This window comes from Plutella xylostella, chromosome 8, assembly GCF_932276165.1.
Source record: "Plutella xylostella chromosome 8, ilPluXylo3.1, whole genome shotgun sequence".
Classification (NCBI taxonomy): domain Eukaryota; kingdom Metazoa; phylum Arthropoda; class Insecta; order Lepidoptera; family Plutellidae; genus Plutella; species Plutella xylostella.
Genome location: NC_063988.1, coordinates 10,499,493 through 10,525,871, shown reverse-complemented (window position 1 = coordinate 10,525,871; position 26,379 = coordinate 10,499,493). Strand labels below are relative to the sequence as shown.

At 38.8% G+C, this 26,379-nt stretch overlaps 1 protein-coding gene and 1 long non-coding RNA gene across 2 annotated transcripts in view; one reads left to right on the top strand and one right to left on the bottom strand.

Annotated features, from left to right (window-relative positions):
* The first annotated feature begins 2,753 nt into the window (after positions 1 to 2,753).
* Positions 2,754 to 26,379, top strand: part of LOC105383155 (metabotropic glutamate receptor 2) — a 156,762-nt gene continuing 133,136 nt past the window's right edge. Inside the window, exon 1 of the mRNA XM_048622486.1 lies at positions 2,754 to 4,187. Coding sequence (XP_048478443.1) covers positions 3,168 to 4,187 — 1,020 coding nt within the window. The 5' untranslated portion in view covers positions 2,754 to 3,167. The remainder of the gene's footprint in view (positions 4,188 to 26,379) is intronic.
* Positions 13,617 to 14,795, bottom strand: LOC125488858. Its single transcript, XR_007266542.1, has 2 exons — positions 14,544 to 14,795; positions 13,617 to 14,209 (listed from the first exon to the last, which is right to left on the bottom strand). It is a non-coding gene; the product is annotated as an uncharacterized LOC125488858 (long non-coding RNA).

The following is a 26,379-nucleotide window of genomic DNA, read 5'->3' as shown; positions in this document are numbered from 1 at the left end:
TTTTATTCTGATAGAGTATTTTTTTGGCCAAAACTTTTTGTTGCATGATTTTTACATACACTGATAACAAAAACAAATTATGTAAGTACTAACTAAAAACTAAAAGTATATTGTAAATACACATGATAGCTTTTTATTACATTTATGCCGGGTTTCACCAAGACATCCTAAACAGTCACCTTACTAAAAGTTTCCTAAGCTAAGAGACTTCTTCTTAACATACAAAGGCAGTTCTAGTAGTAATCTCCTTGTGATAAAGACAAAATGCTATCAAACTTTACACCAGGTAGGGTAACGTAACGTACCTAGGGACACTTTCGACTACCCCAACTTTGAATGAAGATATCGCAGCGCACAACTAAGATATTAATGTGAAATTTACTTTATTCGGTAGGACATATAATCTATTATCACTAGTATTTGTGCTGGAACTTTGGTGTGGCCAGATTTTTTTAAATTAAGATAATAGTAAAAATGCTGGTTTTGACCCAAGGTACGTTACACGTTTGTACCTTGGGACACTTTTAATTGTACTTTGGGACAAATTGATCCATTATATTTTTGGTACAAAAAGTCTTGTAATCATCGTTATTTTATACCTACATTGACATCAAATTATCATTAGTTTTTAACAAAATTATAGTTTGCGATTATGTATGAATCTTATGTTACAAATTGGAACATTCACTTTATAGGAATATTTTCTCCTTCTTTTACTTTATTTACTGCTTTTTTCAAACGATCCAGACTTACTGCAACTCTCTTCTTTCCAGTTTTACTCTGCCACTAATAAGAACAGAGATTTATGGCGTTATTTAGAAGTTAACAGTCTCCATAGTACAAAACCATAGGATACAGTGTCCCAAGGTACAAACATTATCGTGTCCCAAGGTACAAAAAAAGCAATATTTAACAAAAAATTCAATATCTTTATTTTTATGTTAGGGATCTTTCAAATAATTGCCGTGTCATAAAATTAAATAACTGATAATATATACGTGACATCCATGTCTCTATTTTGAGCATGCCTCAATGAGATAAAACAACTCAAAAAACTATACAAAAGCTACTTTTGACTCCAAACAACTTCATATTGTCTTCACCACACACTCGATGCCGGTATGATCACGAGACTCACTAGTTTTGCCAAGCGAGTAAAATACTATGCCTAGGGTAGAATTTTAATGTGTTTATTCAGCCGGTTTTAAAAATAAAATCAATGTCTCGAGGTACAAGCGTCCCAAGGTACGTTACGTTACCCTAATTGCTACTTCACTTTATTGCAAGCTGACATTTTTATATCCTTATTCTTCTCAAGTTTATCATCATCGTAAAAGAATTATTATCTGTCCAAAGTATATTTTCAGATACATCACTATCACTCATATAGTATTCAAAGCAAAGTAGATTCCCGATTTTGTATTTATGTTTGAATCCTAACTAATCCTAACTAATATTATAAATGCAAAAGTAACTGTGTCTGTCTGTCTGTTACTCTTAACTCTTTCACGCCAAAACTACTGAACGGATTTGAATGAAATTTGGTATACATACGGTCTAGACCCTGGGAAAGAACATAGGCTAATTTTATCCCGGAATTCTCACGGGAAAACTTTTTAAGGCGAAGCGAAGCGCGCGGGAACAGCTAGTATATTATAAATGCGAAAGTAACTGTGTCTGTCTGTTACTCTTTCACGCCAAAACTACAGAACGGATTTGAATGAAATTTAGTCTAGACCCTGAGAAAGAACATAGGCTTCTTTTTATCCCGGAATACCCTCGGGAAAACTTTTTAAGGCGAAGCGAAGCTCGTGGGAATAGCTAGTATCTAATAATTACGCAACGAATTTTGATGTCGTTTATGTTTTATGAATATTATTATAGTGATTTAAAAGGAAGTTTTATAAAATATGTATAATGTCATGCTTAATATATTCGAGAATGTGTAGACTAATAAACGTGGAATATTGCATTGTTGGTCTCTGGTTCCGTATGTTTGGTCCCCATGTATTATTCATTAATCTGCTTCCTACGACGAGCCTGCCTGACCTGGCCATTCTGACTTAGCTTTCTAGATTGGTGTACACACATACACACACTTGTTAAGAACACAAATGTTAAAATCATTATTGGATGGGAATCAATAATATTATTACAATACAGTCTGTGTTATGTTATGGATGTTATGGTTAAAATGCAAACATCATTTTAGCAGTGCCGGAACCACTGTTTTAGGGTCACTTCATTATGATTGTAATCTTTACCTCTGCGTGTGTCTTCTTTGTTTACCTATTTATGTATGCGTATACAGAGGTAAGGCATTCGTTGGTGCTAACAACTCGAGACTGACACGTCGTTTAATTACAGCCTCAAATAACGTCGTAATTAAAGTACATTAAAGACAAAACAAAGCGCTGGCTTCATCGGATATCTCCGTTGTTCAATTTTAATTATATAAAAATAATGCAGAAATAAGTACCTAATAGTCCTCCAATTCATACAAACAAGACCACTACTTTTTGTAAAAAAATATTTTGATAATTACCTACCTACATGAATTTATAAAGTACACCATATTTTTTAGACCAGGTATACTATACAGGCATTATCATTGCGCTAGTTATAACATAAATAAACAAATCTACACCTACCTATTTAAATATTTATGCTTGCGAAAAAAATGCTTCTTGATCGAAGCTACGTGTAAAGATTTCATTCCTGGTATCGTTAAATAGGCGACCGTGACTTCCCGACAATTTCCTTTCGATTAGACGAGGCCGTGATTCTTCGAAGCGGTATCGAGACCCATCGGGCGATCAGCGAGGTGTTTAGTCAAGTGTAAGTCGCGTCATAACTTACCGTTTCTATCAGTCCATTGAGTTCGAGATCCATTGAGTGTCTCCCTCGGCGCGGCAGTGCCGGGCCCCGCGCCGCCGCCGCCGCACGCCGCCGCACGCCGCGACGGAATGCGAAATCGCGCGAACTCGCGAGACAACATACTTTACGGAACTTTCATGGGGATTTCAGACTCGCTTTGTGATGTTTTGAGTACTAACAAAGTGTTTGTAGGCCTTGATCAGCCAGTGCACACTGTAAGTGTTGGTATGAATGTCAAATAAAGTGGTAGGTTGTGAAGTTAATAAGTGAAACTTTAAAAGTTTATAACTATGGCGTTCTTTCTCAAGTTTGCGTTGCTGTTGTTCAACTTATCGTGTACAATAAGTGTTTTGTTTAATAATGAGACGGCTGACGATAAAAAGTTAAGTTTTAGAAACAAACAGTTTATGTTATATGACGACGTGAGATGGGTGTATGGTGGAAACTTTACAGACGCAGAAATTATGTTAAGTATCAATAATGTCATTCAAAATAATGTAAGTAGGCTTATGCATAATAGCAATATAGATTATTTAAAATATAATAATGTAGAATATAACAAAAGGAATCTCTTCAGATACAAAAGAGAGCCGCACTCTTTAATCTCAACATTTGATATCTCAAATATGTTTAAGAAAAAGAAATTCAAAGTCAAAGAAAAGGCAAAGGAAATTGAAATGCAACCCAGTCTTTCGTCGCTCAGAGCAGATCGAATATTTCACATCCCAGAAGCAACCAGCACGGTACCAGATATAACACAGATTAATACAATACATGAGGAGATTCCTACGACTACTGCTGCGATGACAACCACTGTTAATGTTGCACCTAGAACTGAATCTCAAACAAAATTACTTCCCACCGCAAAAAATATAGCAAAGAAAATAAAACTGAAAGCAATCAAAGCAACTACTTCAGATAATCTAGATTCCAATAGCAATACCAACAGTAAATCTCCAAAAAGCAAAATCACCGATACAGCAACAGAGAAACCGAAAACACAAAACAAAAAACCCACCAACACTTCACTAACAACAACACCAAACCAAAGTGCAGCTAATAACACGACAGCTTCAGCTAAACCTAGAAGAGCGAAGCAAAAAGGCAAAGTTCGCAAGCCGAAAAGTACAGTCACCACTCCGGTGACAAAAACACCGCAAGTGGTGACAAATAGTACAGTGGTGACTCCGGTGGTGAGGAGGGAGCCGCGCGTGGTGACGAAGAAGAAGACAGCGGTGAACGAGACGGCGTGGCCAGTGAAGCACGCCGCAGTCGTGCCGGGAGACATCGTACTGGGAGGACTGTTTATGGTAAGGGATTCAATTTCTTATTAGTTATTTACCTCTATTAGGGCTGATTTTTCAATAGTCAGATAAGTGTTATCTGTGGAATAAAATTGTTGCTGTCGCATCTGAAGGTTTGTATTAGACAGTGAAATTAAGAATTTTATTCTTCAGATATAAATAATAAATAAATATGTGGGGACATCTCACACACGGCCATCCGACCCCAAGCTAGGCAGAACCTGTGTTATGGGTGTCGGACAGCTGATATATCTACACAAATACATAGATAGATAGATAGATACTAAAAATATAAATATCAACACCCAAGACCCGAGTACAAATATTTGTCTTTAAACAAACATCGGCCCCAGCCGGGAATCGAACCCGGGACCTTCGGCATAGCAGTCAGGGCCACTAACCACTACGCCATTCGACCGTCCAAAGATATCACTTATCTGACCATTGAAAAACGTAAATTAGTTTTCGAGAGCAGAAGGGGTTAGCGTAACGTGGGAGCAAATCCACGACCTTACAGAAGAAGCTGGCGCGCTGATGCTGTTCTCCGATAGTTTGTTTCGTCGAAAGCACTGTAGCGAAGCTACTGTTCGACGATGTCCTACTGTCTATTGCATTACAACAAAAAGAGTTAGTAAAAGTAAAAGGGCCTTCAATACATTTAGGGCACAACACAATACAACAACCTAAACCCCTTGTTTGCTTGAAAAAAGCAATAAACACAATGTTGTTCATTAATTATGTTTCGGGAACAAACGGAAAAGTTTTTCAATATACATTGTGTTCAATATAAAGCGGTTTACGTCTTCCAGATAACATCCCCAACTTTGTAGGTGGGTGCCTAACCACATACATAACTTCATCCCGCTAGTTTCCCCTTGTCTTCAAAAGATTGTTTTCATGAATTGTCACAATTGACTTATCCTGATGGGGTTCACAAAATCTAGTCTCAGTGTGTACCTAGGTACAGACGTCCGTCATACAAAGGTCCTCAATGTACTTTAACTCTTAAAAGTCCATAAAATGTGGTTTATGAACTTTTAAAGAACTTCCTAATTGAATGGTTATAAATGAATCCATAGTAAATCTTGATAAAATCAGATAAAATAACTCAATACATTCTAATATTTAGTTCGTTATGCCAACTTTAAGGACCATAAATCACACTGTGTACCTCTTGTTTGCTAGAACGATTTATTAGTCAAACATCCTATAGTGTTGAACAATAAACAATTGCGTACACAAGTGCAATAAATCTTTATTAATTTATTGAACTAGGATACCTACTAACTTCGACATGATGCTCCTAGTTCTGACACTCATCAACATAGAACAAAGAGGAATCGGGTGTACCTTTATAAATCCTACTAATATTGTGAATGCGAAAGTTTGTGAGTATGTGTGTGTGCGGTTGAACCGATTGCAAATGGATTGCAATGAAATTTGGTATGAAGTCAGCTGTTACTCTGGATTAACATTTATATAGGCTACTTTTTATCGCGGAATTCCCACGGTAAAAAGTTTTAAGGCGAAGCGAAGCTGGCGGGAACATCTAACAGTATCTTTATTAAATTGTAGTATTTTTGAACGAGTCACGTTATCGCTGCGGTTGATGAGTTTCTGACTGGAGACCAGGAAGAGGCAAAGCGTGGGACACCCTCCAGCCCGCTTGACCTAGACATAGACAGCTAGCTGGTAGTGACTGCATGAGAGGCTGAAGCCCAGAGTGGCGTAGTTGGGCGTAGTTCTTGGGAGAGTAATAATAATAATAATAATATGTGGGGACATCTCACACACGGCCATCCGACCCCAAGCTAGGCAGAGCCTGTGTTATGGGTATCGGACAGCTGATATATCTACACAAATACATATGTAGATAGATAGATATTAAATATAAATATCAACACCCAAGACCCGAGTACAAATATCTGTCTTTAAACAAATATCTGCCCCAGCCGGGAATCGAACCCGGGACCTTCGGCATAGCAGTCAGGGCCACTAACCACTACGCCATTCGACCGCCAGACCAGAGTGACAGTACGTCCGTCACACCTTAATGAAGAACCTTTTTCTAATGAAATCATTATTTTTTTTAAAGAAGAAAACTATTGTCCATGGCAAGTTTACCTTCTCTTCTTGACAGTGTCAGAAATATTTTTGATCTATTTTATTTGTTGTTTTATTATTTTGATATCAATTTATTTTTATAAAAATGCTTTTGCACTTTTTTCTTATAATACAGCTGCTTTGTATGATATTATTCTTGAAAGTGACTGTCCCGGTGGTGTCCCGGCATGTGGGACAGTACATGAAGATCATCATGAGAGGTCCCGACACCTACACGAAAACAGGCCTTAAAGAAAACGAAGTAGACCAGGACAGGGAAGCGATCATTCGCAGGTTTCCACTGCAATCAATGATGTACAGAAAATTCTACGACTCTAGTATGAACCAGAACGTGACAACACAGAGACAATGGCGTTCGATCTCCCCACACAACGCGGAATCTAAACCTCTGAACAGACGACGGCCGACAATCGGCCCGATGGAGTACGCACCAGCCGACGATGACACACCGAGGAACGCTAACTTTTGGCGACCAAGCAACTGGTTCACACAGAAACTCCACCAATCTACAGCAACTGCCACAAAGGCTGAAGAATCTACCACCAGTCAATCACCGCTCTACGTAAACTTGTTGAAAGGCTCAGAAAAATCACATTCTGGTGATAGGAGTCAACACTGTCCGTGTTTCAGCATTTTAAACGAGAGAAGAGACGCTTTTGCAATCGAAAATGTTGATTTGCGGCGGAATATTAGACAAACATTTGTGTTGAATTTATTTATGCGGTGAAAAGTTCTGTGCTCATGTGATTGCTACAGCCGGGACAGAAACAGCCATGTGTATGATTTTTATAGAATACACAGGTTGCCTTCACATTGTGTTTTTGCACAATAATTATGTATTCATTATCATATTTCATGATGTCTTCTGTGAAATGGTTTTGATAATATTATACCTTTTACACTCACTTTATACAATGTATTTTTATTATTTTGCAAAAGTAAATTGAAATCACGGTAGGTAGTAAAAAAGTTCACTCCCAGACAAAAATACTCCTACAAAAAAGTGTATTCCCAGTCAAAGGGGTAATATTTGTCTGCAATAAAGGCAGTGCGACGTTGATGTATGATAGTGTGGAGGAACCATAATTGTGGAGCTCCTCTCTAGAGGCCACAATCAAATGCCACAATAATAAGTTGCTTCATTTGTATACGTCTAGTCGAGACGTTCGCGGCTCGCTGCATATTTGGCTTCGCTTTGTTTGTGTGGTTGCAAAGTTAGTGCCTGCGGTTTCTGCAACTTTGTTAAAATCAAAAAGTGTTTCTTATGTCTAGCAATCAAGTTTTTTTTTAGTTTATTCTGATAATCTAGAGTCCGCGTTTTAATACTTTTACCTAAGAACAATAGCGGTGTTAGTAAGAATAAGAGGCTTTCAAAGTTATTTACTTTGAGGTACCTTTAACAAATTACCTACCTCTATAATAATAGAATATGGTCAGAGTGTAAATTTATTCAAATTCAAACTTTAACCAAAACCGTTTAATCCAGGTTAAGTAATAAATTCCGCTCACCACACCACTAACTCTTCTGGCGTCTAATAAATAAAGTGGCACTCATCCGTTAAATCTGTGCGGCAATAAATAAATAGCTTCGATAAATTGTATTTGCAGCAACTTAGCGGAGCGGGCCCGCGGGATCCAGGGTTACTCCAGACTGGCAAAAACCCAACGAGAGTAGTGATAGTGATACAATTTTTACTTTATTTTGAACAGGCACCTCAATCATAACTAATATAAATGCGAAGTAACTGTGTCTGTCTGTCTTTCACGCGAAAACTACTGAACGGATTTGAATGAAATTTGGTAGGTATATATATGGTCTAGACCCTGAGAAAAAATAAAGGCTACTTTTTATCCCGGAATTCCCACGGGAAAACTTTTTAAGGCGAAGCAAATTTAAGCTCGCGGGATCAGCTATTTCATAATATTTTAAAAAACCTGGAATTCCATAACAAGAGTCAGAGTCGTGGTTGGCACAGCAGCACTCTGAAACTAAGTTTTTTGTAAGCTAGACTGACCCTCCCGGGCACAGGCCGAGTATCGCGCTCGCATCTCAAAACGAAAAGCATTTCAAAACAATTTATATGTTTTTTCATCTAAACTGTAAACAAGCCACAGTTTTTTGCCGCACCAAAACAAATTATGTGTGGGCCAATGGACTGTTAAAATGAAATTGAAAAAATGAATATGAAACTTTTAAGCGGCCTCGGCTGATGCAATTTATTCGTGTGTATTTTTATTTTCGTTTTCATAGAAACAACTTTATAACTCTTACTTAAAAACGAAGCTACAATTTTACGGTAGTCTATTTCGTTCCTAGATCTAAACTTTAAGTGTGTTTTATAAAACTTTTTTTTTACTTTTTCTCTTTTAAGGCTCTGTCTAAAAGTATCTAATACCTATAAAGCGAATCCTGTTTTCTAGTGTGTGTGATATCATCGATTTATCAGATATCATTTTCCGCGTCCACTGTACTCACCTTCATTGTACTCAACAGGTCGAGAGTCTCACCCTCTCTGCGAAATTAGTGTAAAATTTAAATTATATCATTATGTGCAAAGAAGAATGGCGAAACCTGACCCGCTTTGCATAAGTTAGCAGCCACTCACCATACCTATTTTAAGTTATTGATAAAAATGTCTATTATCAGCGAAAAATATTTAAAAAAATCTAAAACATGGGGTTCTTGAGATATTAGGGTTCAAAAGTAAATTAATTAAATATTTTTTTTTCGTTAAATAAGATTTTGCTGAATGGTACACGCACAAATAAGTTTTATAATCTAAATCATGGGATTCCCAATTCATAGCGCATCACAAAATGTATTACATGATTTTATTTATGCAAATAATATCATAATTATTTTTGCACATTTCACACTCAGAAACCTATTTTTATAAAGAGACCAATTTCAAAAATTATTTCATTCTATTCAAGTTCCCGTTATCCCGAAGCAACATTAAATACTTTTTAGCCAGGAATTCCCACGGAAACACTTTTAAAATCAATTTTTAGCTCGAGGGTAACATCTAGTATACAGTAGAAAGACTTGATCTTTCAGCACCTATATCTTCGTTCTCCCATGTCTCATAATAATAAAATTAATACCAGTATATGCTGTAGTCACGGACTACACATCAGTGTATGTTTCATCAATGGCCGCTCTGGGTCATGGCGCCATAGAGAAATGGCCATTCTCCTTTCTTGAAGTTACGTTTTCCTTCTCCATAAAGCCTTAATTATGATGACCCAATTTTAGACTCTACCTTAGATAGAGTATGTCATACAACAACCGAACAATATTAAGACACAAATTCAAATAATGTAACATGGTTTAAAATTTACCTTTGGAAAATAATTGTATAACAGTGCGTACTTGAAAATGGCTCTGTAATGTAATTAGAATTAAATTTATATTATGTCGTCTGTCAAGTACTCAAGTCGTTATTTATTTTAATTACTTCTTTCAAGGGACCCGGCATTTTAACTGTGACTTAAAATGTTGTTTGTTTCTAAGAAATCTGCGTCGCAGAAAATGCCCGCCCTTTGATACACAAGTTGTAAGTGTAACTCGAGTTTTATACAAAATCTGTGTATGTCTCGTGATCTGAACCCGACCCTAATTATACTTATCATGTATAATTTAATATTATCTTCTTCTTTTTCTATAGCAGTCAACTGCTGGACGTGGGCCTGCCTCAAAGCACGCATCTGCATCCTACGTATTTTTACCAGCCATCTTTTGCAAGTCGACATCACACCTAGGCGGAGGCACGTAATACTGCGATATTATGTTATTACCTAGTATTAATACCTACCTATTAATATATGCAAAAATCTTATATTTCTCAGTTGCCCCACTTCTAAGCAAAGGCATCCCCCTGGGACTTTCACCTATCCTTGCTCCAGTTCAAAAGGCCTCGGTCATAAAAAATACAGTGTTATAAATAAACAGAGAAAATGAAAGGTACCTACCCATGATTGATGATAAATTACAGCCTCGTGACAATGTTCAATATGTAACAAAACATGGGTCTTGGTGGGATACAACTAGCACCTGCCAGCGCGGGACGACGGTTGATCCGGACAGACGCGGGGGTAAAGTTATTAGCTAGATTGCTTTTGTTCTGTATGTAGACTGAGACTATAGAAAATATTACTTAATGTTTTTTTGGTACGGTGATGGAAAACATCGTGAGGAAACCTGCACATCTAGATTCTAGATGTGTATCATAAGTGCATTGTACTTATTTCAAAACGGCGATATGGTTCGCAAGCTTTCTTGTGTACAAATGTGCTGCGAAAAGTGGGTGGCTCGCTTGTGAGCAACCTCTGACTACCCCTTCGGGGATCACAGTCGTGAGTGCATTTATGAATGTATGTATGTTTTTTTTCGAGTAAATTTTGATATTTACATTACTAAAACTACTTTCCCTTCAAGTGGCATTACAAAATTTCACCCAGTATATTATTGTGAGCCCCTTCGACACGACTCACAACTATTACGACTGCCGGATGGTACGAACTTAAAGAAAACACCAATATTACTATCACTATTCACTTCGAGGATCTCTGGAGTTGTTCACTGTTCGAGCTTTCTTGATGTTTACTCTTCGAGTCTTACTATTAAACTGAACTGTTCGACTGTTACTATTGAACTGAACTTAATGTGCGCCGGACACCTCGCTTTATATAGGCCGGCGAGCGATCTTCCCGAAAGTTCCAGAGATACCCGAGGTCACACTATTTATTATTATTATTACTAAGTAGATATAAACAATTGATACTTATCTACTAACTATAAGTACCTAACTTAGCATCTAGAAAGTTTGCGGACGTTGTGGAACATTCCCTAACTATTGTTCTAGAAGCTTCCAGACTCTTGTAGACTATTGCATCCATAGTAATCTTTCTAGAACATTATCGAAACTACTGGAAAGTGATGGAATGTTCCAGAACCTTCGCGACTGATCTACGCTATTTATCGATTGTCGCGAACATTACTCCCGCCGCAGCTCTTGTAGCTGAACTATCCGCGGTCGCGACATCTTCGTCGGTGGGCAGCTCCTCGATCATCCCCAAGGTAGAGTGCAGCAGAACTCAGGATTCCATCTAGTCGATGCTGGGAATCTGGCATATACTTTTTCATCCATCGTGCCCAATACTTGTCCGTTAATCTCTTGTCTATGAGATCCAGTCTTCTAACTGCCGAGTCACACTTGCTGTTGGAGACTACTTTCCACAGCAGTTCGGTCTCTCCCGCCGGTAAACCCTTAGGTTTGTCCGCCAGAAACGGCAGCGCATGCCGATCTATCTCACTATCTGTCGGACTATCGAATTCTTGGGAGAGATTCACCCTTTCCATGGCCCTCACACTCATCTCACGATTCTTCAGACTACGATCTTTGCCCGTGTCTATGGATGGTGTGTGTGCTCCGATGACTTCAGCTAGGGGCGGCAGTGTAAGCCCCTTACTTTCAACACTGACTGGCTCACTTGTCCATGTGACACTGCATGTGCAGCGGTTTGTTCCGCTGTGGCTCCCGCCGGTTTTCACCGGCGATTATGTCTTCCGCAGGTTCAGGCGGGACATGCACCTGGCAAACTGCGACTTCTTTCGCAGGTTCAGGCGGGAGAAGGCAGGGCAAGGCTTCCACCACAGGTTGGCTGACGACGACATTTCCCGCAGGTTCAGGCAGGACTTGGCACATGGCGACGTTTTGCGATGCTCGTGCGAGTGTACTTCTCCGAACCCGTGCTTGTTTAAACTCTTCTTCTAGTGCGGCGACCTTGGCTTCAGCCAATTTAGCTTTTAATTCTTCTTCCTCAGCTTTAGCTTTAGCTGCAGCTATTGCCACCAGAGCGTCAGCTTTAGCCATCTCTTTTTGTCGCTCAAGAAGTTCCAAGCGGGCTTGTAATTCTCTGCGCCATGTTCGAGAATCAATGTGGCGCGATAAACTTGGTGGATTTGAAGTTCCGTTCTTCGACGATCTAGACTCGTAGACACTTCCTTCTATTTGCTCCTCTTCAGAGTCCTCCTCTAGCGCGGCGACCTTGGCTGCAGCCAATTCGACATCAAACATAGCTGCCTCAGCTTTAGCTATGGCCGCCTCTTTTCGTCGCTCGAGAAGTTCCAAGCGAGCCTGGGCCAATTCTCTTCGCCGTGCACGAGAAGCAGTGGAGTGCGATGAACATGGAAGACGTGATCTTCCCTGATTTGTCGATGTTGACTCGACACTATCTATTGCAGCGCTGACTGCGGCGGCGGGGGCAGCGGAAGTGGTGACACCGGCAACGACTATAGAGGAGGGTGGCAACAATGGAGGGGACAGCGTCTCCGTCGTCGGCTCTGACGACGGTTGTGGACCTGGTGTACCTCCTGTGGTTGCACCCAATACCGATGCGTACTCCGTTGCATTTGCAGACCTCGTCGTGGAGACGGCAGATTTCTCGTCCGTAGTCCTGTTCACTGCGTACGACTTCTGAGACCTCGTTACAGGCATCTTCTTTTCTTCCAATCCGGTTTCACGAATGACCATAAATGTAAGGTCACTTCACGAACGAATGCCGGTTCGACTATAACTATCCGGCTCGAAGGACCATAAATGTGTACAAATGTGCTGCGAAAAGTGGGTGGCTCGCTTGTGAGCAACCTCTGACTACCCCTTCGGGGATCACAGTCGTGAGTGCATTTATGAATGTATGTATGTTTTTTTTCTTCGAGTAAATTTTGATATTTACATTACTAAAAGTACTTTCCCTTCAAGTGGCATTACAAAATTTCACCCAGTATATTATTGTGAGCCCCTTCGACACGACTCACAACTATTACCAATTCCGGATGGTACTATCTTAAAAGAAAACACCAGTATTACTATCACTATTCACTTCGAGGATCTCTGGAGATGTTCACTATTCGAGCTTTCTTGATGTTTACTCTTCGAGTCTTACTATTGTAATGTAGCAGTTCAGCTGGAGCGGGTCTGGACCACCGGGGAGCGACCCCTGGGTGAATCGACCTCTCTGGCCTCCCCCGAGAGTAGGGGTTGGATGCTATATTAAATATGTACTTACCCTAATGACTACTGGTTTCCTAGTGCTTAGGGCTGGTACTGAATGTCTCTCGAATGGTGTATACCGGGAAGCGGTCCTAGGCTAGCTCAAGTCGGTGCCGGGCCTCTGAAGGAGTCTCCGGTCACCCTGGGGGATTATAATATGACCGTGAAGCGGTCCTAGCTATTCTATCCTTATTCCTGAGGCCCCTGGAGGGAAATAACCTCGGTAGGTGTACGGGATGGAAATGAATAACACGGATTACAATATACAACAATTAGGCGGGACTGGCTCCGCTTTATTTACAATAATAACTTATATGTCTAGTACTTACAGCTTGTAACTATATATTCACCACACAAATGCACAAATAAGGATATCTATTAAGTATCTAACTATTTAAACAGGGCCCTGAAGGGGCAAACGCGGATTTATAGCAAATAGTAGGAAAGGATAAAGGGTACAGGATCTCGGGCTAATAATGGCAGCCGCGCCGCGCTCGAAGCCTCAGTCACAACGAGGGGGTAACCAAGCTGCGCCTATCGAGACTAGATCGTCGCGACGCAGGCTATAGATACATAAATACAATAAGGGTGAGTGGGAAGGAAGCACGGGATGGGAGCTGATCAGACGCCGGAGCTGGAGTTGACGAATGGTGCCGGAGCGGCGGTCTTGCGGTGCTTTATAGGTGCGGCGGCCGTGCCGTCCCGCTTCCCCTCTGGTCACCCGGAGTGGTCTGTGCGGTGCCCCACCCCGCGGTGTTCTTGTTGTTGGCTCGGAGATGCGGGTAGGTGTGTTGGACGTTGTTGTAACGACTTCGTTACATTCTCCCCCCTCAACGGTAGAATTTTTACCTGATAAAAATTCACAAGATCTGTATACATATTGTCAAAGGGGATTATGCGGTTAAACGGTTATTTTTACGGGATTATTTGTGCATTCGGTATTATATCTTTATGCTATTATTACAAGTTACATTACTTCGGTATGCAGTATGCATTATTATTTACTTTAGCAAAAAAAAACAAGATTATAAGTTAAATAGTACATGAGCATTTCATCTTTGCTTAGTGCAGGTAAATTCGGACGGAAACGGTGTATTCGGTATTCTTTTCTATACAAAAGATTGTGAATATTTTGTTTTTATGAGCATGAGCAAGGATAAAATGCGTGGTTGGTTTTACTTACATTGTAGGCTATGTACAACTTATTGTGTACTCGGTATACATTTTCCTTCTTATATAATATAGTTTCGGTTATTTACGGATGCAATTTACTAAGTTTTTTTACATTGCAAATCAATTAAAAGTTAAAATTTATACGGCGCATGTGCCCTTGCGCTGCTGAAATTTACTCGGTTTGACACTTGACAATGAATTAACAACCAAAATTCTAACCTATGTACGTTCACAGAGTAACGTATTGGGCTGCGTTCAAAAATGTTACAAAGTCTGAGCAAAATTTTTACCTGTGACTTGGATGTAAAAAGGTGGTTGTTATACGTTTAACATATCTGTGTGTCTATTATTTACTTATATTATATTATATTATACTACGGACGGACGGTATTAAATGTGTGCATTTGCGTTTACATTTTTACCTATTTCTATATTTTTAATACAGATTGTGTATTTTCGGTTGTACATCTATAATTAATTAAATTACTAATTATACACAGTTAATAAGATTTATACGGTACGGTACGGAATGACTAGGTCATAAATATATAAATGTTTTAACTTTTTACGGCTATTTATCTTCGATCTTCATTATTGATGACTGAGGGTAGGTTTGGAATAATCGGTTCGTTCGGCATCGCATGAGTACTGCGGCTAGGCACATCTGGCGATGGGTGATGACGTCGTCGGTAGGTAACTTATTGCTTCGGTTCGGTGGAATTTGGTTGCGGCGAGTTTGATGATGATGATTTTAGTCGTTCTTTGTACTTTTTCATATGATGAAGAACGTCTTTGTACATCCCGGGCCAGTAATATGTTTCGGCAATACTTTTTAAGATTTTTGTCGTGCTTAGGTATTTTGTCTTTGCTTGTCCATTATGGTGTTGTTCGATAATCGACCTTCTTTTCATTGTCGGAACGCATATTTTCCATTGGGATTGTGCGTCTATCTTGACCCCGTATCTTGGAATTACAATTCGTTTTTGGAGTGAGCCGTTTTTAATCGTAAATGTTGGGTCATTTTCAGGTGAATTTTGGGTTTCGAACATTTTCCTCTCGAACCATTCTTTTCGTTCCTGGATTGAAGCTGTGTCGGGATACCTTGGTGGATGTTGTTGACTAGGTATTTTCTTGTGTTTGCGGGATTTCGACTTACTTGGGCCGTTGATTTTATTATTTTTCGGTGGTGTTGATTCTTGTGCGACGACTTGCGGTTCCTGTTGGTTAGTTTCCTGGACTTCTTTCGGTGTATTTTTGGTGTTGTTTTCCCATATTATTGTGGCTCCTGCTTTTCTAAGGAGATCTATACCTATGATGATTAGGTTTGGCGGTGAGTAAGGTGGTAGCACGAAGAGTTCGTGTGTTATTTTTCTCTGCCGGATCTCAATCTCTGGTTCTATTCTGAGCTTCACGTCCATGACTCTGCCGTCTGCGAGGGTTACTCGCATCCCTGTGGCTTCTTCTTTATCAGCGTTTCTCGAGTTATCTTCATAGATGTTTTTACTGATGTAAGATCTGGTGGAGCCTGTATCAACTAGTGCTCGGTACGTGATTCCCCCTATTTTCACGTCTTCGAAGATTCGGTATTCTGGTCGGTTTTCTTCGGCGGTTATGTTCGTGTCTCCGAACTTGGTTTCTCTTCTGCAGCAGTTGCGCGTTAGTCTCCCGAGGACTCCGCATTGGCTACAGAACAGTACTTGCTTGCCCCGGCATTCCTTGTGTGAGTGGCCTGTTTTGCCGCAGTTCCAGCAGCATGTGGTCTTGTCGTATTTTTCATGTATTTTACGCGGTTCTGGTGATCTTTCTGGATAGATTTTCGGTGTCTGACGGTGTCGGTCTGGTTGGTGGTTCCACTGTTGAGATGAGGATTCTTCTGTGATCTGCTCGTACTCGGCTGCCTGTCTAATTAATTCCCCGAGGCTGGTGAAGTCTTGCTTCTTGATGTAGTACTTGTAACTCGCGTTCATGTTCTCGTATATTCTTTCTTCTTTTTCTGTTTTGGTCATTTTCCCATACCTTCTCATCAGGGTTTGTATGTCGGTCAGGTAATCGACGAAAGATTCACGGTGGTGTTGTTTGCGTGCGATGATCATCTCGAGCAGGTTCTTCTCGTATCCCGCCGGGTAGTAGAATAGTTTGAAGTCTTTTAGGAAGTCTTCCCACTTGTCCCAGGTGTCGGAATTATTTCTATACCATAATAACGGTTTTCCTCTCAGCACCTTCGGTAGTACCTGGAGTAATCGGTCCTGCGGAACGTCACCTGATGACGTCAGTTCATCCAAACGCTCGATGAACTCAACCGGGTCGCATGCGGTGTCGAACGATATATTCCATTCCCTCACGATGGACGATAGGTTCGGCTGGCTCGTGGTTTTGGTCTGGTCTTCGGATGTCATCTCGAAGGTCTCCTCCTCTTCTTCTCTGGTGTGGTCGGCTAGCTGTTTTCTTAGTTTGTCTACGGTTAAGTTTACGGTCGGTAGCTTCCTTTCCTTGCTCTCCCTTATTAATTCCTCTTTACTAAGGTTATAAATCCAAGAAGTTGGCATTTGATTTTATACAAGTATATTTCTCTATTATAAAACGGGGCCAGTTTACGATCGGTTAATATTCTTTTTATAAAAATGACCAACAAAAAATTATTTGCTCTTTACTTTGGAATTGTAATTTTTGTTAAACGGGGTCGGTCGGTCGGTTGTCGGTCTATTTTTAGAATGATTGCGGGTAGGTAGTTAAATTGAACGGTAAGTCGGTCGGTTGGTTATTTCTATTGATTTACGTGTTATTGCGGGGGGCTAAATAATATTAGATCTTGACGAAAATAAGTGGATTTTTAAGTTGGGCGCCAATGTAATGTAGCAGTTCAGCTGGAGCGGGTCTGGACCACCGGGGAGCGACCCCTGGGTGAATCGACCTCTCTGGCCTCCCCCGAGAGTAGGGGTTGGATGCTATATTAAATATGTACTTACCCTAATGACTACTGGTTTCCTAGTGCTTAGGGCTGGTACTGAATGTCTCTCGAATGGTGTATACCGGGAAGCGGTCCTAGGCTAGCTCAAGTCGGTGCCGGGCCTCTGAAGGAGTCTCCGGTCACCCTGGGGGATTATAATATGACCGTGAAGCGGTCCTAGCTATTCTATCCTTATTCCTGAGGCCCCTGGAGGGAAATAACCTCGGTAGGTGTACGGGATGGAAATGAATAACACGGATTACAATATACAACAATTAGGCGGGACTGGCTCCGCTTTATTTACAATAATAACTTATATGTCTAGTACTTACAGCTTGTAACTATATATTCACCACACAAATGCACAAATAAGGATATCTATTAAGTATCTAACTATTTAAACAGGGCCCTGAAGGGGCAAACGCGGATTTATAGCAAATAGTAGGAAAGGATAAAGGGTACAGGATCTCGGGCTAATAATGGCAGCCGCGCCGCGCTCGAAGCCTCAGTCACAACGAGGGGGTAACCAAGCTGCGCCTATCGAGACTAGATCGTCGCGACGCAGGCTATAGATACATAAATACAATAAGGGTGAGTGGGAAGGAAGCACGGGATGGGAGCTGATCAGACGCCGGAGCTGGAGTTGACGAATGGTGCCGGAGCGGCGGTCTTGCGGTGCTTTATAGGTGCGGCGGCCGTGCCGTCCCGCTTCCCCTCTGGTCACCCGGAATGGTCTGTGCGGTGCCCCACCCCGCGGTGTTCTTGTTGTTGGCTCGGAGATGCGGGTAGGTGTGTTGGACGTTGTTGTAACGACTTCGTTACACTATTAAACTGAACTGTTCGACTGTTACTATTGAACTGAACTTAATGTGCGCCGGATACCTCGCTTTATATAGGCCGGCGAGCGATCTTCCCGAAAGTTCCAGAGATACCCGAGGTCACACTATTTATTATTATTATTATTACTAAGTAGATATAAACAATTGATAATTATCTACTAACTATAAGTACCTAACTTAGCATCTAGAAAGTTCGCGGACGTTGTGGAACATTCCCTAACTATTGTTCTAGAAGCTTCCAGACTCTTGTAGACTATTGCATCCATAGTAATCTTTCTAGAACATTATCGAAACTACTGGAAAGTGATGGAATGTTCCAGAACCTTCGCGACTGATCTACGCTATTTATCGATTGTCGCGAACAATTATATAGTCATATAATTTCTCTTGTAACCTCCCTGTACTTCTATTCTATTCTCTGTGGGGGTATAGGTACCTGCACCTGGCTCTCTCGAGTGGAACCTTTGTGCATGTCCCCAAGGTCTAAACTGCCTTCCTAAGCTTGGACCATTTCCCACCACGCTGGTCCACTGCGGGTAGGTGGGTTCACATATCTAGATGTGCTAAATCTAGATATGCAGGTTTCCTCACGATGTTTTCCTTCACCGTAAGAGCGATGGTATACATTGTACTCAAGTTAAAAGAACTCATTGGTACATGTCAGCGCCGGGATTAGAACCCGCATCTCTAGCGTGAGAAGCGGGCGCTTACCCGACTGAGCAACCTCCGCTCTCGACCCTGTACTTAAATTGTGTATTCCTACAAAATATCATCAAATGTTAAATATTAACAATTTTATATTTAAGAACGAAGTTTTGCCGGAGCAATTGTTCGCTTTTATCTTAATAATATTATAATTTAATAGAAATGAAAATGTTTCTATTTTGACTTGTATTTTGATTAACCACTTAGAACACTTGTTCTGGAAAAATGAAACAACGACTATCAAAGTAAATTCAATGTAAACATTTCTTGATAATCTATTATTATTTCTATTATTTGTTTTAATTAAATATTTTCTTGTATTTTATTTCTTGCATAACTTGTGGTAAACAAAGAGTAGGACGACCTCTAGCTGGTCGAATCTACTACTTACCATTAAAAAGTGCGAGATAAAAACTAAATGCCTAGCGGCAAATAATAATTAAACTTTATTGGATTAAAACAAAACAGTTTCTGTACACTATTATAAACGACAATTCGGCTGTCCAATTTCAAAACACAGTAAGCGCCAACTTTAAAAAAAACGGGTCTTTGATTTATACATTATTTTAGGCGATTCCGCACATTCCTGCATTGTCAGAATATCAAAAAACGGGTTAGAAACGAAAATAAAATTTCTAAAAACCTAGTAACTCCACCCTGCGAAATCAAAAATGCCACGAAAACCATTTTAAAACACAGTAAGAGCCACCAACCATTTTAAAACACAGTAAGTGAAAATGACTTACTAGGTTTTAAAATTGTCAATGGCGCTTACTAGGTTTTGAAATGGTCAGCAAAGGTCAATTTTTGCCCGTTAATTTTAGTAAGTCACAAATGGCATACATTATTAAAAACACTTTTTTCGAAAAAATATCAGATATTTCAGAACCTGTATCTTTTAACCAATGAGACCTAGAGAGGTGAATTAAAAGTAGAACATAAGGAAATTTTGTCTTCTTTATAAAAGCCATAGAGACCTTTCTCGTCAGAACCTTTCTACTAGCCCTATTTTGCATAAACCAAAAAAAACTCAAACATTGTAAACTAATTTTAGCTCAAAATTTAGGAAATATTGTCTAATTTAAGGCAGCCATAAATAATGTTCGTGTCAGACATGCCTTCTTAATATGGCGATTTGGTTCATTTAGATAAAACTTAAAAATATGCCGGTATTTCAGCTATTACTTAGTGCGGTCGTGTAAAAGTGCTGCAAAATTTGATTTATATTATGTGAAGGATCCAAAACATATAAAAAAATAAAAAACATATAAATTATAACGTTATGATTGCAATTTCAATATACTTTACTTGCCTTAAATTGGCCATGCTAACTTTTTGAACAAGAATGAAATGCTTAAAACCGTTTCGAGGAATATGCTTCCAGTACAATTTCTGGTCGTCAGATTTTAAATTAAGTCTCTATTTTTTTAATTATTCAATAAAAACTAATAACCTTCATTTGTCCTTTCTATGACGTCACATTAGGATCATAGAGTATAATATACATACTGATTAGGATATTTGCACAGAATGCATTTGCCTACAAAACAAAAGTAAACGTCAAACGTCAATAAACGCAAACCTCATGTACTCTGTGAACCTCACAGCCCGTGTCACCCGTGTGCACAGAGTAGGTGCCCGTGTGTTTATTTCTCTTTATTGATTTAATTTATTTATTTTCTACCTTGTTTTGAATCTCTACTACGAATAAATAATAACCATTGGATACTACGATGACAACAAGAACAGAGATAGTATTTCTTCAGTAAGTATTATTGCTTCACAGAGTATTATTTGTAGGTTAAGAGTTAGATGACAGATGACAATGACATTCTACCTCACTGACGTTAAGTGACACTTGCTTTTTTTGTGGCGCAGGCAAAGGCACCAATATTTTAGTACGTTCTGTGACGTCATACATCCATTCAGCCGGCCAAATTTTAAAATTATATTAAAAATAGTTGTAATGAATAAAAATCAAAAATAACGAAATTAGTTTCCTAAAATGGTCTATATTTTCAAAATAAATTATAAAAAATACATATAATAAATTGGTAGCATGGCCAATTACACAATAATGGCTCTTACTAGGTTATAAAATGGTCAGTGAGGGCGGTTTTAGGATGAGAAAACCATTTAAAACCTAGTTAGTGTTTTCTTTTGTGCATTACAGCAACAATATTAGTCATATTTAAATGAAATAGTATTGTATGTAAAGCCTAGGTTCTGCCGCTTCTTTTAAGCTTACATTCGTTTAGATATGTATCATAGTTTTACCAGGGCATTGAAATGAAGGGACAAAAACGTTTTTTGGCTCTCCTGAACATTTTGTCTCTTGGCTGTTACTGTGTTTTGAAATTGGACAGCCGAATTTGCGCATAGCTCAAGTAGTAATTGCCTATATAGTGGTCCTCAAACTAGGTTTAGCCCATATCTTAGGGCTAACCACAATTTGTAAATAAATAGAGTCGTTGTGTCTCTATAGAGTTTTTTTTTTTGGCGTGGAAATGATTAACCTACTCTGGCTCCATATTTTCAAAAAATCTCTCAATGATGTATCCATCACCTCTTTTGTTGTCGGAACTGTGAATATGAGAGGACCCCACTGTGGTCCGTTGTTGGTGCACGGAGGTGTCACTCTCACCGAAACCAGTAATATTTCACGCGCGGACAAAGCATGATAGATGAATATACAGACTCTACCAGCTGACCCGCAGTGTAGTTGAATTATTTACACCTAGCCACCGGATTGGACAATCACTACCGCCAATAATGGTAGCACATTTTATAGGTAATATTATGTTCAATAATATGTTCATAGCTTTGTCATTATTATATCGTGTTGGTAACAAACAAGAGGTAGAACAGGAATATAATTATTATTGTACCCATAGCTTATACCGGAGATAAAAACTATATTTCTTAAACCTATTTAAAATAACATTGAATAATAATATTATAATAATAACAGCTTAAACAGCTAAACTTGTTCGTTTTAAATTAATTAAAAATATTCACAAAGTGATCTCCGCCTCTGCCTCAAAATCCAGTATATGAAATATTTTCAATTCTTAAATTATTCATTCAGAATCTGCTCACCATTGAAACTGTTTAATTCGCGCGCCTGAAGTCTCCTGCTGTATTATTCACAGACAAACCTTCATCATGACTACCCGAGAGTACCCGAGTGTAGTCGCGACTCTCGACGATACAGGGGGGTCACTCTATACTGACGAAAAACTAACGTACAAAAGCTGACGTGCAATCGGCACGTTTAATACAACGAGATAGCGTTGTAGCTCGCGCGGCAGTGCTCCGAAACTTAGTTTTTCGTCATAATAGAGTGACCCCTCCAGGTTGAAAGAACCCATTATGAAGTACTCCTTTAGACTTTAGCTTCTTTAGACCAATGAACGTGTGGGTACATTGTACAATACACGGCAATGTATTCATATTTCAAAGAACGTTGCTCCTTGGCGTAACACGAAAACCAGAAAGTATTCAAATGGTTTCATTAAAAACGTTTAAGTTACTTACTTATATTTTTATATTCTTAGGATGAAATTTAACTCAGTCTAACAAAACCGTACCTAACCATAGGGGTTAACAAAAGCTTTACACACTTTACAACACTTTCATTTCTTCTATATAGTGTCGTTCCATCTACAACGGTCCAGTAAATAGTGATGCTCCACGGTCTCCGGTGAAAGGTACCGCCTCCGGAAGCGTTTTCAGATTCCCTCTTTTCACTTTGAGCTTTGACGTGTCAGCCGTCCCCGCTTTCCTTGTTCCATGTTTTAAGACATATACCAATATACCTGCATGGTCTAATCCTAACTAATATTATAAATGCGAAAGTAACTAGCTGTGTCTGTCTGTCTGTCTGTCTGTCTGTTACTCTTTCACGCCAAAACTACTGAACGGATTTGAATGAAATTTGGTATACATACGGTCTAGACCCTGGGAAAGAACATAGGCTACTTTTTATCCCGGAATTCCCACGGGAAAACTTTTTAAGGCGAAGCGAAGCGCGCGGGAACAGCTAGTAACAAATATATATTGCATGATAACGTAATAAGTACCAAGCAAGTACCCAGTAATTCAGACGCATATATTTATGCGCTAAAAAGATTTATTTTTAAATGGTTCAGTGGCACACCGACCTTCTGTATCTATCTTCCAAAAATTTTATTTTTTTTAATTTATCGAATCCAAGCCACCCCATAAAAGTCATTGTAGGTATTCGCACGTAAAGAAATTTACAATTTAAACCTTATTACGTCATAATACGTAATGTAACCTCGGTATAACAGGTTCATGCTCGCACAAATGGCTATAAAGTGCAAAAGCTTTGAAGAAGAAAACACATAAATTGAGTTTTGGTTCGAGGGAGCGTTATTTGCTAAACTGTTTCATGTGTATAAGCTGCATGAAATGTGTAGTGTAATTTTGTTTTAATAAAATACAATCTCAATATTTTTATTTTGTTTATTTCAAACAACTACCTAATAGGCTACATATATGCAGCATCAGCATAAATATAAATCTACTGCTACCATTTTTCTATCGCTTAACTCTGTTCTCGGCCTTCCTCATCCGGCCACTACCTGCCACCCTCCTGCCACCTGTCCTCCATACAGTCTGGAATTCGTCCCACGATACGCTTGTCGATTCGATGGTCTTCGTTTGAAAACTCGTCTTACCAAACCGTTATCAGTTCTTCAGATACGTTATGATAAGATACTTTAAGGTATGCTTATTTATTTATGTTATCTTTAGATTGGTCACTAAAATTTAAATGCTTAGCAAAAGCTAAACCAGAATTTGGCGAACTACACTATATTTATTTATTTATTTATTTATAGACACTTTATTGCATACAGTCCGACAAATTTATCTGTTCCGGTGAGAGTTAATTAAATTGGTCCATGTCTCATTATTTTGTGATTATTTACTAATAAATTATATATTGATATAGATTAGATGGGTTTATTAAAACCGCAAGAGTAAATTACTATTACGGAAAAACTTAACATCTTAAAGAATGAAAAAATATTAGACATTTACTTGAGCTCTCAACGGAACAGATAAGTTTGTGGCACTTTACTTAAAAAATAACATACACAGACAAAATACTAATTAAGAAGAAGTTAGTACACAAAGGCTATACTTACTTCAATAAATCCACAGAATAATAATAACTTGTACCATAATACTAAAACGAGTGTCATACAAGTGGAGTGGATTCTATTTAATAATGTCTCTTGCTTGACACGCGCTCTAGATTTATCCAGTAGTTCAGAGAGTGCAATAAACCTTGCGAACATTCAGCAACTTTAATGGAACCAAAACAGTAATACCTACATACCGACCTCAAAACTAATTTCTGTGGTTTCATAACCATCAACAGTGAAGTAGGTAAAATGGGAATTGTGTGACCCAAATTATTTAGGCCAAGATAAAACAGCACTCCAACACTAAGTTGTACACATGAAATGAATATATTCAAGGGGTTACAACCTTACACGCAGTTTTAGGACATACAACCCTACAACTATGGCTCGACATCGCTTTAGCTGTCACTATACAGGGTGTAAATGACAAGCCCTTGAAAATTTAAACCACATAATCTACTGATCAAACTGAACAACTTTGCACCAAGAAGCATACTGTCAGAACCGACAGTTATTTACCGATGGCCAACATAGCAGGTATATAGTCTCAAACTTTATGAAGTCGAAAAAAAGTTAACTATCGATGGTGTGGTTCTTTGTGGAAATTTGTTCAGTTTCAGCAGTATATCATGACTGGTAAAGTTTATCGGCAGCGTCACTTCTATACCCTCCTGTATTGTATTACTCTGTCATTTTGTGTCCTAACTTTTGTAGCTAGAGTTTAGGTTAGACAAAAACAAAATTGGACGATGTCATCAGGGTCGAAAGGTTTTATATCCAGCAAATAAAACAGTTTTTGTAGTTTTTTATGTCAGTGTCCGTAAATGTAATAGTACGGCCTGTTGCGAGGAGACACTAAACAATGTGGCCGACCTTCATATAAAAAGAGAAATGGAAGAAGTTGCATAATTGATCTGACGGTACGTTTTTCTTTTGTTAAAATTCGTGTCGTAACGTTATGATGGTTACATTACATTTTATTTGTCTGAAGCTGATTTAGCCGAACGAACGCCCAACGATGAATATTTATCACACATAATACTGGGTAGATTGCAGCAACGAAGGTCAACGAAACCCGTTCGTTGGCGTTCGTTTGGCCGGTCTGTACGCAGCTTAATAATTATAATCGTAAGTATGCAATACGAATACAGATATTACAAGTAGGTACTTTTATTTACTTGTTTTTATACAATACAACACCATTACACTCACGAGCAATGAAAAAGTTTCAGTGACAAATGGAACGTTAATGGCAAGTGGAACTCTTTCATGATACGTGAGTATATTTATATTCAGTCATTTATTTAATTAAATTAATTTATCAATTTGACAATGCTATACTATCCTTACGTAAACTCTGCGTCAGTCAGAGCCGCCTGGCGACCATTTATGTAAATAATGTGCGGAATATAATAATATTTTCAGTGCATTTTCAGCAGGAAGTGTTGATTTCCTCGGGGATTGTTTTCTATTAAAGTAAACACGTTTACGTGCTTAACGTGGATATTATAATAATGTAACTTTGAAATTTTATTCTACAAACATTTTACAAATATGAATAGGTAAACATATAAATATCTTAATACTTTTTTAATTTTAAGTATATACTTACATAGGTAGGTTTCAATGGTGACTCCAAGGTGATTCTGATTGAATTAAATTGTCCTCATCGTCTTTCGCACTACCTATCACTTTCTCCACAACGCCCAAGGTTAACTGGAAGAGGATGCTTTTAGCATTAAGTTCGCCTATGTACAAATTGATTTATGTGCAATAAAGAATTTAATAATAATAATTCTCATAAGCCCTAGCCCCGGACAAAAACAAGGTAAATTGGATGCCAAAACGTGTCTTATACCTACGTGTTTTAACTGAACCTAATTTCTAATTAAATTTCTACTTAACTATGCTTTTATATTTTTAAACTCTGACATAAATAGGAATGACGATTTATTTCGGTCCGCTTATAACTTTCATACTGTAGTAATTTATGTTCCGAATTGTTTGCTAACTGCGTCGGTTCCTACCCAGTACGAAATTAACTAGGATTTTCCGCATTCTTGCAATAATAATAACGAGATACCTAATTAAGTATTACACCTATACACAATACGATTGCGTCAAACATAATAATATTATAATAAGTGTATGTTAGCTGAGTGCATTACCGTGTAACATATT